Source organism: Scyliorhinus torazame, chromosome 22 (assembly GCF_047496885.1).
Source record: "Scyliorhinus torazame isolate Kashiwa2021f chromosome 22, sScyTor2.1, whole genome shotgun sequence".
In the NCBI taxonomy this organism is placed as follows: Eukaryota; Metazoa; Chordata; class Chondrichthyes; order Carcharhiniformes; family Scyliorhinidae; genus Scyliorhinus; species Scyliorhinus torazame.
The window spans coordinates 91,636,013-91,653,385 of record NC_092728.1 but is presented as its reverse complement, the minus strand read 5'-3'; the positions used below and the strand labels follow the sequence as shown (position 1 = coordinate 91,653,385).

The 17,373-nt window shown below is 48.5% G+C and overlaps 1 protein-coding gene across 2 annotated transcripts in view; it reads right to left on the bottom strand.

Annotated features, from left to right (window-relative positions):
* Nucleotides 1–245: 245 nt before the first annotated feature.
* LOC140399207 (gelsolin-like) overlaps nt 246–17,373 on the bottom strand; it is a 79,446-nt gene continuing 62,318 nt past the window's right edge. For both annotated transcript variants that reach the window (XM_072488570.1, XM_072488571.1), the window contains 6 exons: nt 14,092–14,262; nt 6,794–6,968; nt 6,015–6,136; nt 4,127–4,204; nt 2,658–2,718; nt 246–631 (listed from right to left, as the gene is read on the bottom strand). In XM_072488570.1, coding sequence (XP_072344671.1) covers nt 459–631; nt 2,658–2,718; nt 4,127–4,204; nt 6,015–6,136; nt 6,794–6,968; nt 14,092–14,262 — 780 coding nt within the window. In that variant the 3' untranslated portion in view covers nt 246–458. The remainder of the gene's footprint in view (nt 632–2,657; nt 2,719–4,126; nt 4,205–6,014; nt 6,137–6,793; nt 6,969–14,091; nt 14,263–17,373) is intronic.

Here is a 17,373-nt window from a genome sequence, read left to right as displayed (position 1 = left end):
ATCCTTCGATTGACATCACTTAAAGAGAGATGATCGAATCATTATCACATTAGTGGGAACCGGCAGCTGCATTTACGACATTACAACACTGAATGCCCAGAAACAGTATTTAAAAAGTCCCAAATCAAATGCAAGTTCATTCATTTCTTTTAGAGAGCAGGAGGAGCCACGTGATAGGAATGAGGAAATGAATGCAAGCCCAAATATAGATAGAGTTACATTTCCCAAAACAAAATACAAGATGCTGCTCTCAAAATGTCAATCTTTATTAGAGAAAGCTTTGGAAGCACAGGGCATTTTATTGCAGATGCCAACACAGAACCCAAATATTGCACGGAAATATTGCAGAGGTGAAGCGGCAGTGCTCATCGTTGGCAGAACTTAACATTTATATCTTCAAAGCTCCTTAGAAAGGGAGATCAAAAGCACAGGTGTCGGTGGGAAATGCGCCCAGGGGTTTAAGACACGTTAAGTCCTTCCATGGCCCGTTGGAAGGGGTCAACACTCCAGTAATCGTAATCCCAGCCCAGGAACCAGCCAGTGAAGGAGGGCGGCTCGAATTCTTGTTTGATGATCACTATCGGCGTCCTTTTATCCCTGTTGGAAGGATCAGTCTCAATGTACTCTTTAGCTAGATTGAAGACAAAAAAGGAAACAAATGTTAATCTAAAACTTTGCATTCCTGGATAGCTTTCCTATTAAAGCGGATTAAATGATAGTGGCACCTGGACCTCCACAGAACCCAGACAGTGCAGAAGGACCCGCCCATCAAGTCTGTACTGCTCATCCAAAAAAAAAAAAGAGCACCCTGCCTAGGCCCAATCCCCCACCCTATTCCTGTAACTCCACATCTTTGGACACTGAAGGGCAATTTAGCGTGGATAGTCAATCCACCTAACCTGCACATCTTTGGACTGTGGAAGGAAACGTGTGTGTGTGTGTGTGTGAGTGTGTGTGAGTGTGTGAGTGTGTGAGTGTGTGAGTGTGTGAGTGTGTGAGTGTGTGAGTGTGTGAGTGTGTGAGTGTGTGAGTGTGTGAGTGTGTGAGTGTGTGAGTGTGTGAGTGTGAGTGTGTGAGTGTGTGAGTGTGTGAGAGTGTGAGAGTGTGAGTGTGAGTGTGAGTGTGAGTGAGAGAGAGAGAGAACGCAGATATGGAGAGAGAGAGAGAGAGAGAGAGAGAGAAAATGCAGATATGGCGAGAAAGTGCAAACTCCATATAGACGGTCACCCAAGGCCAGGGACTGCTGCTGAGAGGCAGTAGTGCTAACCACTATGCCACTGGCTCGCACAGTGTTGCTCTATCAATCAGATTTAGGGGGAAACGTGGCAATTCTAACACGGCTTCACTTCTCCGATCTGTGCATCTCAGACCGGCTGGGAGGTACAGGCAAATATCCCAATCCTATGCAGTGTACACACACATTTCCCACAAAGTGGTTGACTGGACTGCAACCAGGATTTGAAACCCCCACTCACTTCCCCTTTGTAAGCTCAATGCAACTCCCAGGACAGCCATCTTTCGTGACCAGGGCTGCTGCTGGACACTTTCCAAAATGTTGTGACTCTGTACACTGCACGTACTGGATTTATTTGCCGAGTCAGAGGGAGACGGCACAATTTTGCATTTTAGAACAGAGACACATTTGCTTCCAGGGTATCAGTGATGCACACAGTGCTTCGTGTGCTGGTGGTTCACAAATGGCACCAGAATATTCCCTCAGGAGAACGCTGGTTTAAAACATGTCGAGAAATACACCACTTTCAACATTAGTTGGCCCACAGACATCATTGTTGTCCTAGCCAAAAGTTTCAAAATCAGCACTTTTTAAAAAACACCCTCAAACAATCCCACTAGCATGGCAGCACACAGCACAGTGGTTAGCACTGTGGCTTCACAGCATCAGGGTCCCAGGTTAGACTCCCAGCTTGGGCGACTGTCAGTGCGGAGTCTGCACATTCTCCCCGCGTCTGCGTGGGTTTCCTCCGGGTGCTCCGGTTTCCTCGAACCCAAATCAAAAACAAAGATTTACAAGCCATACCAACTTTCAGTTAACGACATCAGAATGCTCATGGAGGGAGTCACCAGCAACCACCGCATGCACAAGCAAACATTTGAGTGATTCGATCAAATATCAGATGATCCAAGTCGGTAATCACAAATAGTGGCGTACAACTGTCTATTCAAATCGGAATTTAAAAAAAAAAAAAAAATTATTTTTTAATTTTTTAAATTTTTATAAATCACTGCTGGGACTGGCTGTACGTCAGAAAATTCAGGAAGTTTCTGCAGTTCAGGTCTGCTTTGATTTCCCTCCCTCCCCACTTAATACACCTCTGCCCCTCCAAAATTTGCAACAGGGAAAACAAGAGGGGAACAAATTCCTCCATCAGCCCAGATGAACACAAGTTGCCACCGGCACAGCCAATGTCTGACCACAAGAAAGCAGAAAGGCAACAGCAAGCTGGAAGATAACTGATGGGCCGAATAGCCTCCGTCTGGATTGTAAAGCGATTCTGTAAAAGCGATTCTCCTCTCGCCACCATCCCACGGTCATTGGCGAGGCAAAAAACGGTGTTGGGGGGGTGGGGTAGAGAGAGAGTGGGTAAGAAAGAGAATAAAAAGATAAGAGATTGACAAGCCGGGTGTTGTGTTCTTACCAGATTTTGGGGCCTCTGCTTTTTCTTCCACTTGTGCTTCTTTACCTATCCAGACAAACACCTGGAACAGAGAAGACCAAAATCCATCAGCTGTCGTCAAAGAACAGGCAGCAGCTTGGAATTTTGCAACCAATCTGGGCCATTGACCCATTCTGGAGACAGAATCACATTCACTCAGACTTCAAATAAATCTCAACTTCGAAACTCCGTGCAGAGAGAAGCACGTCCATTTAATCTCCTCAAATTGCTCTTCACAACATGAATAAACTGAGAAATCACTCATGGTATTTTATAGCACCTGCTCATTTCTCAGTACGGACAATGACTTGGGAAACTCTGGCCCCATCATTGGCCTAGAACCCTGTGACTGCGCCAGGAACATAGCTTCTCAAGTACAATGGGGATATTTTGGCTTTAGGTGGCAGTCAAACCGGCAAGAGTGGACAATGCCCCTGGTGATACATTTCACCAAGTTTTTAGTCCTCCAATCAATAGAAACTAAAATAGGAAATGTACACCTGATTGGATACCCCTCATTTTATTCTATGCCTGAAGTCAAAATGGTGGGCAGCACGGTAGCACAGTGGTTAGCACTGTTGCTTCACCGCTCCAGGGTCCCAGGTTCGATTCCCGGCTTGGGTCACTGTCTGTGTGGGTTTCCTCTGGGGGCTCCGGTTTCCTCCCACAAGTCCCGAAAAACGTGCTGTTAGGAAATTTGGACATTCCGAATTCTCCCTCTTGTGCTCAAACAGGCGCCGGAATGTGGCGACTTGGGGATTGTCCCTGTAACCTCATTGCAGTGTTAATGTGAGCATATTGTGACAATAAGGAATATTAAAATTCAACCTAATATTCATTTGTTTTCCTATATAAAAATGAAAAAGAGGAGTGATGAGAGACTTTTTTGCAGGTACACTAGGTCAGTGAAATTTCAAAAACAATATCACAGGCTCCGCACAGTCTGCCCCCCCATTTACAGGACACAAGTCAGACGCGTGATGGAATCTCTCCCACTTGCCGGGTGGAGTGCAACTCAAACTCGTGACAACATTCAGGATAAAAGCAGCCCACTCGATTGGCATGCCATCCGCCACCTTGAACATTCACTCCCTCCCTCCACCACTGGCACACAGTGGCCGCAGTGTGCACCAGCTACAAGATGCACTGTAGCTCCTTCGTCAGCACCTTCCAAATCCATGATCGCTGCCACCTTGGAGGAGCAGTGCAGCAGAGGCTCATGAAATCAAGTCCCCCTCCAAGCCACACACCATCCCTCGTTATCTCGGGACGCCCTCCCTAACAGCACTGTGGGTGTAACTACATCACGGGGACTGCGGCAGTTCAAGGCATCAGCTCACGATCACCTTCAAGGGTGAATACGGATGGGCACTGGTCTTGCCAACCACTACCCACAAAAGAATTTTAAAAGCTGCAGCCTCATTCTAAATGACATGAGCCAGTAACCTCACCTGGTTCCAGGTATCAAGAATCATGACATCGTCAATGGCGAGATCTTCCTGGATCTGCTCACCAGGAACTTCTTCGATCTGTCAGAGAGAATAGGAAACCCAGTTCAGTCAGATTATCGGTGGAGAGCATGCCGACACACACTAAAAAGGTGAAGGATGTTGGAAAGCTTCAGAATTTCCTTGGGACACAAAAGATCCCCAGGTTATAAAAGCAAATTACTGCGGATGCTGGAATCAGAAACCAGAAAATAACTGGACAATCCCCAGGTTACATGTTCACCAGCTAGATGCACCCCAAATCTCTTCCCCCTTACTGAAACAATCGGGACGTTTGCCTCATTTGCAAACAGGCCAACCCAGGGCCTAGCGAAGGAAAGGTACCAATTAATGACAAATGTGAGCCAGTTTTGCTGCAAGTGTTCAAGGCAGTTTCCTTTCGAACTAAATTTAGAGTACCCAATTCATTTTTTTCCAATTAAGGGGCAATTTAGCATGGCCAATCCACCTACCCTGCATATCTTTGGGTTGTGGGGGCGAAACCCATGCAAACAGGGGAGAATGTGCAGACAGTGGTCCAGAGCCGGGATCGAACCTGGGACCTCGGTGCCGTGAGACTGCAGAGCTAACCACTGCGCCACCGCGCTGCCCTCTTTCGGACTTTTATGACTTACAGATGTGTAGAGCATCTTAAGACAAGGGGCGCCTCGCCATGCCACCAATGGATGAGCAATTTTAAAATTGGGGTTAACTAAGAGCTGCTTAGAAGGGGTGTTGAGCCCGGGCGGCCGTTCTACAAGATGGGAGAACCTTGCAATATTGCCCGATGTTATTTTTGAAAACGTTTGGTAACAAACGTCCTCCACTAGGATGTGACACACCCAGTTATGTCACAGTTGTCAAATAATAAATTCACACTGCTCTAAGAAATAAGAAACGGCAACAGCTTCAAGGGAGTCACACGACCTGGATGAGCCAAGCATATGTTATTCTCGAAGTCTGAATAAAGATTGTAGACGTCCAGTTAACACAAATACTTTATTCAGTGGGTTTGTTCTGTTTCCAGAGCTTAACTAGATATGATAGTCAAGAGGTCTGACCAGTGAAGCTAAGGTAAGCTGCCTATGCTGAGCTGTCTGTGTGCTGCTGCTCACTAGCTCTGTGCTTCTGAAAGAGGCGGATCCTACCTTGGGCTGGACCCTTTATACCCGTCTCTGATGCTGCCCTCTAGTGGTGCTGTGGCAGACATGCACCGTGGACAGAATGTACTTTAGGATTAAATTGCGCCACAGTTTCCCTTTCTAGTGTTGGAATTTCTGATCTCTTTCACAGTACATTCTTCATTTCCAGTTGGACTGGTTTTGCTCAACTCACTGATCCCGATCAGCATGTTTCATCAACACACGGCACGTGGCTGAAATCTTCCATCACACATTCCTGTGTGCATTGAGCCTGCCTCCTTTTATGCTTTAGAATTGTTCTCCCAAAAAAAAAAAAAAAAAAAAAAAAAAAAAAAAAAAAAAAAAGTTTTCCCCCCCACTTCCCCCTTTCAGAAACTCCTCCCGTCGGCTTTCCTGGTCAGGAGGGGGACTCGGTTGTATCATGTCGGGCATGGCGACTTCACAAATTAATTATGGGTAAACAAAGCCTCTTGACTGATCTTAATGCACTCAGGAGAGATCCTGCCGCACATCCACTCAGCATCCAATTGTTCTGCCTTCAAGTTGTATATTTGGAAAGCGGAGACCCCAATCAAGGCCAGGAGACGGAACCCCGCTGAGCACTGAAACTAGATCGTCTGCCACCTTACGGCATTATTTACCGTTGCACCGCGGCGCGGCCAACATTTCCCGCCAAAGGGAAAAGGTGTAGCAAACATTGATAAACTCACAATGAAGTTTCCAGTCTTGTTGGAGCATGCAAAGAGGCGGGGAGGGTGGGCGTCCATTTTGTCCTTGAGCCTTGGAGATGTCCGATAATCTGCCTTTCCACCCAAGATATCCCAGAAGTCGTCTATCATCAAAAGAGCAAGTGTGGAAGAGAGAAATGATTAGACACTCTGGAAGAGACAGACAGACTGCGCATGCGCAATGATTGTGTGCCAGGTTCTAAGCTACATATCCATTCTTGTGAAGACTGTAATAAGCCACAAGAAAAGGCTGGAAAGATTAAGTTTGTAACCAGCAAGAGCAAATTTATCAAAACTTTTTTTAAAAAGGTCCTGTGGGGTACTGACAGGCTGGACGCAGAGAGGATGTTGCGTCTTGCGGAAGAATCTAGAGCTAGCGGGTCACCATTTAAAAATAAGGAGTCGCCTATTTAAGATGGAGATGAGGATTCCCTCAGAGGGTCGTGAGTCTCTGGACCTCTTTCCTCAGAAGGCAGTGGAAGCAAAGTCTTCGAATAGTTTTAAAGGCAGAGCTGGGTGAATCCTCGATTCACAATTCCGCCTCGTTGCCACGAATATTGCAGGAAAAGTACAAATGATGAATTGACATTATTAATAATAATAATAATAAATACTCAACGTCACCATCAGTCAGGGAGCTGGATCTCTGTGGGGTGATCGGGTAGGCAGGATGCAGGTGAGGTTACCATGATCTTATTAAATGGAGGAGCAGGCTTGAGGGGCCAAATGGCCTGCTCCACTGTTGCACGCACATAACCTACCTGGTTCACTGCCCTCAGCTATTTCAGAGGCACTGACTCCCAGAATGTCGAGGAGTTGCTGGGCCCCCTGCTTCTCTGGGTCACTTGCTCCCTGGCCAACCCAGACAAAGGAAGATCCGGGAGTCTTCAGAACAAAGGCGTCATTTGAATTCAGGTTGGAGGCAGCAGCTTCGACCTGCAGGGAGGGGAGAGAGAAGAAACAGCATTGGTGGGTAAAGTATTTTATACGTATCTAAAGAGCAAGAGGGTAGCCAGGGAAAGGATTGGCGCACTCATGGACAGAGGAGTAAAATCTATGCCAGAGGAAATGGGCAAGGTACTGAATGAGTACTTTGCATCAGTATTCACCAAAGAGAAGGACTCGGTGGATGAGGAGTAAATGATCGGGGTCATGTTGGTATCAAAAAGGAGTGGTGCATTGTGTCTTAGCATTAAGGTAGCTATGTCCTCAGGGCCTGATGGGATCTACCCCAGAATACTGGGGGAGACGAGCGAGGAAATTGCTGGGGGCTTAGCAGAAATCTTTGGATCCTCGTTGGCTCAGAGGTGAGGTCCCAGAGGACTGGAGAACAACCAATGTTATTTTATTTGTTCAAGAAGGGTAGCAGGGATAATCCAGGAAATTATAGGCCGATGAGGTTTATGTCAGTGGTAGGGAAATTAATGAGCGTCTTAGGGACAGGATTTACTCACATTTGGAAACAAATGGACTTAGTAGCAATATCGATAGGCAGCATGGTTTTGTGAAGGGGAGGTCATGTATCTAACTTGATCGAGTTTAGAGAGGATGTGACGAAGATGATTGATGAAGGTAGGGCAGTGTATGTTGTGTACATGGACTTCAGTAAAGCTTTTGGCAAGGTCCCTCATGGGGGCAGAGTACAGAAAGTCAAGTCACATGGGATCAGAGGTGAGCTGGCAAGATGAATACAAAACTGGCTCGGTCATAGAGGACAGGGTAGCAAAGAACAAAGAAATGTACAGCACAGGAACAGGCCCTTCGGCCCTCCAAGCCCGTGCCGACCAAGCTGCCCGACTAAACTACAATCTTCTACACTTCCTGGGTCCGTATCCTTCTATTCCCATCCTATTCATGTATTTGTCAAGATGCCCCTTAAATGTCCCTATCGTCCCTACTTCCACTACCTCCTCCGGTAGCGAATTCCAGGCACCCACTACCCTCTGCGTAAAAAAAACTTGCCTCGTACATCTACTCTAAACCTAGCCCCTCTCACCTTAAACCTATGCCCCCTAGTAATTGACCCCTCTACCCTGGGGAAAAGCCTCTGACTATCCACTCTGTCTATGCCCCTCATAATTTTGTAGACCTCTATCAGGTCGCCCCTCAACCTCCTTCGTTCCAGTGAGAACAAACCGAGTTTATTCAACCGCTCCTCATAGCTAATGCCCTCCATACCAGGCAACATTCTGGTAAATCTCTTCTGCACCCTCGCTAAAGCCTCCACATCCTTCTGGTAGTGTGGCGACCAGAATTGAACACTATACTCCAAGTGTGGCCTAACTAAGGTTCTATACAGCTGCAACATGACTTGCCAATTCTTATACTCAATGCCCCGGCCAATGAAAGCAAGCATGCCGTATGCCTTCTTGACTACCTTCTCCACCTGTGTTGCCCCTTTCAATGACCTGTGGACCTGTACTCCTAGATCTCTTTGACTTTCAATACTCTTGAGGGTTCTACCATTCACTGTATATTCCCTACCAGCAGTGGAAGGATGCTTTTCTGAATAGAGGGCTGTGAATAGTGTGTTCTGCAGGGATCAGTGCTGGGACCTTTGCTGTTTTGTAGTATACATAAATGATTTGGAGGAAATATAGCTGGTCTTATTAGCAAGTTTGCGGATGACACAAGATTAATGGGGATGCAATAAGAGAATTATCAGAGGATACAGATCGGAGACGGGAGGAGAATGGCAGATAGAGTTCAATGTGGAAAAATGTGAGGAAGTGTGCTTTGGAAGGTCTAATATACTTGAGAATTATACACAAAAATAGCAGGCCCTTAGGATTATTGACCGGCAGAGGGATCTGGTCGTACAGGTCCACAGTTCACTGAAAAAGTGGCAACACAGGTGAATAAGGTAGTCAAGGCAGCATACGGCATGCTTACCTTCAGCGGTCAGGGCATGGGAGTATAAAAATTGGCAAGTCATGCTGAAGCTGTAAAGAACCTTTAGTTAGGCCACATTTTTGGAGTATTGCGTACAATTCTGGTCGCCACTACCAGAAGGCAGCTTTGGAGAAGAGGTTTGCCAGGCTGTTGCCTGGTCTGGAAGGTATTAGCTATGAGGAGAGGTTAGATAACCTTGGTTTCTGCTCACTGGAACGACAAGAGGTTGAGGGAGGTGCGACCTGATTAAGAGGTTTCCAAAATTATGAGAGGCCTGGACAGAGTGGATAGTCAGACGCTTTCCCCCCCAGGATGGATAAGTCAATTAATAGGGGGCATAGGTGAGGGAGAAAGTTTAGAAGAGATGTGGGAGACAGGGTTTTTAAAAAACAGAGAGAGAGTGGTGAGTGCCTGGAACATGGGGCGGGATTCTCCACCCCCACGCCGAAGTGGCCGCGCCGTCGTGAACGCCGTCGAGGTTCATGACGGCGCAAAACGGCCCCGGTCCCGACCGATTCAGGCCCCGACAATGGGCCAGGATCGGGGCCGCGTCATCTACACGCGCCAGGCCTTGTCGCCCGTGTAAAAGCGGCGCCGCATAGATGACGCGGCCGGCGCCGCATAGATGACGCGGCCGGCGCCGCATAACGGGCGTCATCTGCGCATGCGTGGTTGCCGTCCTCTGAGTCTGCCCCGCAAGAAGATGGCGGACGGATCTTGCGGGGCTGCGGAAGGAAGGCGGTCCTCCTTCAGAGAGGACGGCCCGACGATCGGTAGACACCGATCGCGGGCCACCCCACATCGGAGGTACCCCCCGGTGTAGGATCCTCCCCCCCCCCCCCCCCCCCCCCCAGCGTTCACACACCGCTCACGACTGCAGCGACCAGGTGTGGACGGTGCCGGGGGGAACCCGCCGTTTTGGCCTGGCCGCTCGGCCCATCCGGGCCTCAGAATCGCGGGGGTGCCGGAGAATCACCATTTTCGGTGTCTCCGGCGATTCTCCGGCCTGCGAAGCCCGACCAGGCCGTTCCCGTCGCTCGGGAGAATCGCGGGAGGGCGTCGGACCGGCGTCCCAGAAAATGTTGGCGGCCCAGGCGATTCTCCCAACCGGCGTGGGAGTGGAGAATCGCGCCCATGGTGCCGGGGGAGACGGTAGAAGCAGATACGATAGCGATGTTTTAAGAGGCATCTTGCCGAATACATGAATAGGATGGGAATAGAGGGGGACACAGACGCTAGAAGTGCAGAAAGTTTTAGTTTAGACAGGAGTCATGGTCAGGGCAGGCTGGGAGGGCCGAAGGGCCTGTTCCTGGGCTGTACTGTTCTTTGTTGGGTACAGCTGTAACTCTGTCCCCCCCCACACATTGGAGCTTCACAGTAGACAACACATTTCATAACGCCAGCCACAGCTGAAAATTCAGGGCCAAGTAATATTACCCTCTCCAAATTAATTCATAAATATTTTAACATTCCCATCTCGTATTTTAAGACTTAAAACCTCAGGCCAGATAGAATTGGTTTAGAAAGACTCACATTTATATAGCACTTTGTACAACCACTGGACAAAGCACTTTACAGCAAATTTAAATGCCTTCTGAAGTTTGATGACTGTTGTAATGTAGCAAATGAGGCAGTCAACATCTGCACAGCAAGCTGCCACAAACAGCATGGCAGAGTGACCAGATGTTGGTTGACGGTGAAGCATTGACCTCAGATCTTTCATATCCACCCAAGTAGGCAGAAGAGGTCTCATTTTTTTGAAAGACAGCACTTCCAACAGAAGTGTACTCCCCCAGTGCTCGGCATCAGGGTATCAGCGTAGGTTTTGGTGCTAATGTCCTGGAGTGGGACTTGAACCGGGAAGAGGAGTGTGTTTTCCACAGAGTCGCAAGGAGTTGGGATTAAAGATTGAACCACAGTTGGAGTCTTGTATGATTTGCTGTTCACCTTAAACAGCATTAGGAACAAGAAGACACTAACTCACAATACTTTGGGGGGGGGGGGGGGGGGAAAGAGAGCGAGAGAGAGAGAGAGAGAGAGAGAGAGAGAGAGAGAGAGAGAGAGAGAATGAATTGCAGAGAACATCCTTCAGGGTTAGCTTTCAGACAGCTTATCAGAAACCACAGAGACACAGTTTGTAATCCTGGTCTGTAACTGGCCCATGGGACAAGGCCTTCATGTCAGGAAACACTAAGCAAGCTTCTAACTGTCCTCGCCTTCTGTACACCCCGTCCTTTCACACCAAAGTATCCGTCAGCTTAACTGTGTCTGATAATGGCAGCCACACCAGCCGCTTTGCCATGTGAAAAACTGCAGCCCGTTGACCAAATGAGCAGCTCGATTAATTTGCAATATGTTGGAAATGATTGGCACGCAGAGTACGATTGGCACGCAGAGTACGATTGGCACGCAGAGTGCTGGAAACATTGACAGAGGACAAAGAAAACCAAAACCTTTTCATCCAATTAATTTTTCATGAAAGAGGTTCCCAGACACTGGCTAGATCTCACTAACAACAATAGAACATAGAACATTACAGCGCAGTACAGGCCCTTCAGCCCTCGATGTTGCGCCGACCTGTGAAACCACTCTATAAAGCCCATCTACACTATTCCCTTATCGTTCATATGTCTATCCAATGACCATTTGAATGCTGCTAGTGTTGGCGAGTCCACTACTGTTGCAGGCAGGGCATTCCACACCCGTACTACTCTCTAAGTAAAGAACCTACCTCTGACATCTGTCCTATATCTATCTCCCCTCAATTTAAAGCTATGTCCCCTCGTGCTAGACATCACCATCCGAGGAAAAAGGCTCTCACTGTCCACCCTATCCAATCCTCTGATCATCTTGTATGCCTCTATTAAGTCACCTCTTAACCTTCTTCTCTCTAACGAAAACAGCCTCAAGTCCCTCAGCCTTTCCTCATAAGATCTTCTCTCCATACCAGGCAACATTCTGGTAAATCTCCTCTGCACCCTTTCCAATGCTTCCACATCCTTCCTATAATGCGGCGACCAGAACTGCACGCAATACTCCAAATGCGGCCGCAGTTTTGTACAGCTGCAACATGACCTCATGGCTCCGAAACTCAATCCCTCTACCAATAAAAGCTAACACACCGTATGCCTTCTTAACAACCCTCTCAACCTGGGTGGGCAACTTTCAGGGATCTATGTACATGGACACCCCACAAGGCAGCCGACTCGGGTTGGGCACATCCCTGATGGGTAAGTTTCATAATGTGACCTTCCCATCACCAGACGTCTGCTAATCAATTGCCCAAAATGCCCACCTTCACTCCTTACCGCTCTTTCCCCAGTCCACCAGGTGTACGGCAGCCGTGGCTCAATTGGTGGCTCTCTTTCCTCTGAAGCCCCGGGTTCAAGCCCTGCCCAGAGGTTGTAGCACAAAAATCAAAGGCCGATACTCTGGTGCAATGGTGAGGGAATGCTGCACTGTCAGAGGTGTCAGGTGCCATCTTTCACATGTGCCTAAATGGAGGCACATCTGCTTACTCAGATGATGTAAAAAGGTCTCCTGGCATTACTTCCAAGAAGAATTGAAATGAAAATCGCTCGTCACAAGTAGGCTTCAAATGAAGTTACTGTGAAAAGCCCCTAGTCGCCACATTCCGGCACCTGTTCGGGGAGGCTGGTACGGGAATTGAACCGTGCTGCTGGCCTGCCTTCAAAGCCAGCAATTTAGCCCTGTGCTAAAGCTGCCCCCGAGCAGGGGGTATTCCCCATGCCTTGGCCAATATTCATCCTCCATCACCACTACAACGATCTTCTGGTAAACAAAAAAGAGTCCTGTTGCTGTGCGCAAATTGGCTGCCATTATAACAGGGGCTACACGTCAAAAGTACTTAATTGTCTCTGAAGTGCTTTGAAATGTCTAGTATAGCCGTAGCCCCAGCAACAGGACAGCCCCAGGCCCCTTCCAGCCACCTTAACAGGCCAGCCATAGCCCCAGGCCCAGGCCCCTTCCAGCCCCAGGCCCACCCCAGCAAGACTGCCCCAGGCCCAGGCCCCTTCCAGCCCCAGGCCCGCTCCATCAACAGGGCAGCCCCATGCACCTTCCAGCCCCCTTAACAGGCCAGGCCCAGGCCCCTTTCAGCCACAGGTCCAGGCCCACCCCAGCAACAGTACAGCCAAAGGCCCCTTCCAGCTCCAGGAAGCCACAGGTCCCTTCCAATCCCAGCAAGATGGGAGATCAGAAGTTCTCCTTTCACTGCTCGCACAGTCAGTGGCCAGGAGATTTCCCCACTTTGCTCCCGTGGGTTTAAAATTTGAAGGATTGGCGAAAAGCTAATCTAGGAGGTTCCATGGGTTTTGCAAAATAACCCAGCAAAGCGGGATGTTTAATTGATGAATTTCCCGATGTATGAAAGCCCATTAAGTAGGAGGTTTTTTTGGGGGGGGGGGGGGTGCGGGGGGGGAGAAGATTCCAATGATTTGTGCAATATTAACAACACAAAGAGGGGGAGAGAAGATGTGTTGTGTGTTTGGGACACACTGAGTGAGGGGGCCCCACAGTCTCAGCAACAGCAATCAAAAAAAAACCACAAAAAAAAAAAAAAAACCTGAGTCTGTCGGGATGGGGGCCATACGCTTGTACTGAGATCCTCCCCTTTTGACAGATTCCTGGCAAGTCTCCCCTCTTGGCCAGTCGGAGGTTTATAACCTTGAGGTGGTCAAGCTGTGGCAATGGCGTCATTAGGAGATGGCTGGGGGCTGAGAAATTGTAGGCAAGAGGGGGCCAAGTGGTGAAAGCAGCAGGAATTGGTTAACCCGCGTGTACACCCTGATGAGGTACCGATCAGCACATTCCAAGCTGGAGCGAACACGAGAGAAGGAAGGTATTGTCCACGTGAGGGACTGGAGTTGGTTCAGTGTCACCCAGTCTCCAGTCCGCCTGGTAAATGGGTGTACCAGTGACATCTGCTGGCGATACACTATTCCTGCGAGAAGCGTTCCAAATGCTCATCATTCATGGCAAAATCTGACCAATCTTTGCAATTTTGGTTGTGGGATACAACCAACCACACCCAGATCTCCTCACCTTTTAATGGGACCTACTCATTCTTAATTTTCAAAAAAGGATTAGGTGCGGTTCTGGTTGAAGATGGGAGGGAAAACAGAAAACTGGTATCAACCCAACTCACCTCCACCGCTCGGGTGGACCCAGAGGTGCTGGCCCGCACTTGGAACAAACGATTGTCTGCAGGCGCAGTCTGGCCACCTTCCCTGGCAGTCCCACCTTGGTAAATAACCATTGGCTGTCCTCCAAACATGCTCATCAAATGGGCCGGCTCCTTGCCCTGGATCACACGCACCTGTCCAGGTGAGGAAAAAGGGCAGCGGTTACTGTCAAACAGACATGGCACTGGATAAAAAGCACATCATAATAAATCGTGAATCCAAACTCACCTGACACCAGTTACTAACATAATCTAACACACACTAGGAAACCCAATCTGTGCAACCCCCGAGTGCACTGTAATACGAAGCATCAACACTGAACAGAATATCTAGGCCATTATGATCTTTAGAATTGGCAAAGTTGAAGGATGAAGACCACACCACAGTAAGATTTTCCACTATCCCTATTTCTCCTTGTACTGGGCAACAAGATGGGATGAGATGAGGATAGATCAAACCTCACTGTCATGTGACTAATGTTTTTTCCACATGGTGGGCTTGGGAGCAATTAGTAACATGGAAAAGCGTCGTCCCTTACTGCTCATTTTAGCGCCGTGCTCCTTGCACAAAAGGTCAAGCCCACACCTGCCCAGGTAGCTTCTTGTTGTCAACTGCAAGTGCAAAGTAGCGCACATTTCCTCTGGTGGAAGAATCTAGAACACTAGGGGTCACCCAGTTAAAACAGATGAGAAGAAATATTTTTCCTCTTAAGAACTCTCTTCCTCAGAAGTTGGGCAGGCGATGGCATGTAGCGGTATTATCGCTGGACTTGTAATCCAGAGACCCAGGATAATGATCTGGGGACCTGGGTTTGAATCCCGCCACGGCCGGTGATGGAATTTAAACTCAATAAAAAGATCTGGAATTAAAAAGTCTAATGAGGGGCAGTACGGTGGCACAGTGGTTAGCGCTGCTGCCCCTGCCTCATGGCGCTGAGGACCTGGGTTCGATCCCGGCTCTGGGTCACTGTCCGTGTGGAGTTTGTACATTCTCCCAGTGTTTGCGTGGGTTTCGCCCCCATAACCCAAAAGATGTGCAGGGTAGGTTGGCCACACTAAAATTGCCCCTTAATTGGGTACTCTTAAAATTTATTTAAAATAGTCTAATGAGGACCATGAAACCATTGTCAATAGTCAGGAAAACCCCATCTGGTTCACTAATTTTAAGGAAATCTGCCATCCTCGCCTGGTCTGGCCTACATGTTACTCTAGACCCACAGCAATGTGTTTGACTCTCAACTGCGCCCTCCAGGGCAATTAGGGACAGGTAATAAACAGTGGCAGAGCCTGCAACACCCACTCGCCATGAGCAAATTAAAAAAAAAAAGATTTGAGGTAGGGCGAGATGGATTCTTGATAAGCAAATGAGTAAAAGGCTTTAATTCAACATTACCACTGCCTTTGCCTCCCAAGCGGCTGTCATTTAGTTGGTGGATTGTAGGGATGGATTGGCTAATGGATTGAGTCCATGTCACAGCAGTGATGCCACAACATCAGAGGCAGAGGCATAACCTGTGCTGAACCTCCCCAGATGGAGATGAGAGTTCACCACACAAACCACTTCCTACACCTCCTGTCAACAGTCTGCACAGGAGGCATATTAGGAACAGACAGTCCACTGGTGGTCAGTTCAGCTCAGTTGGCTGGACAGCTGGTTGGTGATGCAGAGTGAGGCCAACAGCACAGGGTTCAATTCCCGTACCGGCTGAGATTATTCATGAAGGTACCTCCTTCTCAATCTTGTGTGATCCTCAGGTTAAATCACCACCAGTCAGCTCTCCCCCTCAAAGCGGGAGGTCAGGAAACAGCAGCCTATGATCATCTGGGACTTTGGCAACTTGATTTTACTGGTGGCCAACCATGAAATGCAGGAGGGGGGAGAAGGATCACAGAGCAAGTTGTAACAAAAAAGAAACTAGCTCATGATAGTCTGGAGTATCTATAGGCTGTGGTATTGAAAAAGAGGAAAAAACATGGGCAGTGCAGGAGTAAAGTGAACTAATAGGAACAATTAGAATTTCAACATTGCTTGTAAAGATAGGATACAACTGTGTGGGGTTAGTCATCGAGGTCGCAAATTCTGAAAACAGGACTGGTGAACACAAAGTGAAAAAGCAGCAGAGACACAGTGACCATAAACTCGTGCAACTGGTGCAAGTGCACACAACATTCACACACTTCTAACCAGCCACTAGGCACTTTTCTATTGACAGTAAGCAGACCTCCCACACCACTACGTTATGTGGAGCAAGTCCCACGTCTTCAGAGTCCAGGAATTTTCCTGGGATTGACGGGCACCAGGCAGAAGTGGGGCATCCACAGAACTGCAAACAGACAGTGCAGGAGAGGACGGCAGAGTTTTAAAAAATATTTAGAGTACCCAATTCTCCCCCCCCCCCCCCCCCTCCCCTCCCCCTCCCCTCAATTAAGGGACAATTTTAGCGCGGCCAATCCACCTACCCTGCAATCTTTGGGTTGTGGGGGCGAAACCCACGCAGACACGGGGAGAATGTGCAAACTCCACACGGACAGTGACCCGGGGCCAGGATCGAATCTGGGAGCTCGGTTCCGTGAGGCAGCAGTGCTAACCCACCGCACCGTGCCACCCAGAATGTCAGAGTTAAAGAATTGCATTCTCGCTCTCCCCCCCCCCCCCCAAACACACACACACACTGTAGGGCCTGTTGAGTATTTCCAGCATTATGTCTTTATGTCAGATTTGCTGCATCCGCCATATTTTGCTTTTACGCAAGACAACAATGTTTGGAATGGTGTTTTTTAAAAAATCATAGAATTTACAGTGCAGAAGGAGGCCATTCAGCCCATCGAGTCTGCACCGGCTCTTGGAAAGAGCACCCTACCCAAGGTCAACACCGCCACCCCATCCCCATAACCCAGTAACCCCACCCGCCACCCCATCCCCATAACCCAGTAACCCCACCCAACACTAAGGGCAATTTTGGACACTAAGGGCAATTTATCATGGCCAATCCACTTAACCTGCACATCTTTGGACTGTGGGAGGAAACCGAAGCACCCGAAGGAAACCCACGCGCACACGGGGAGGATGTGCAGACTCCGCACAGACAGTGACCCAAGCCAGGAATCGAACCTGGGACCCTGGAGCTGTGAAGCAATTGTGCTAACCACAATGCTACCATGCTGCCCCTGTTGACGTTCAGCAGTCAGTACAAGTGACCCAAAAGCACTACAAATGGAATGTCACACGCAAGGACAGACAGATTT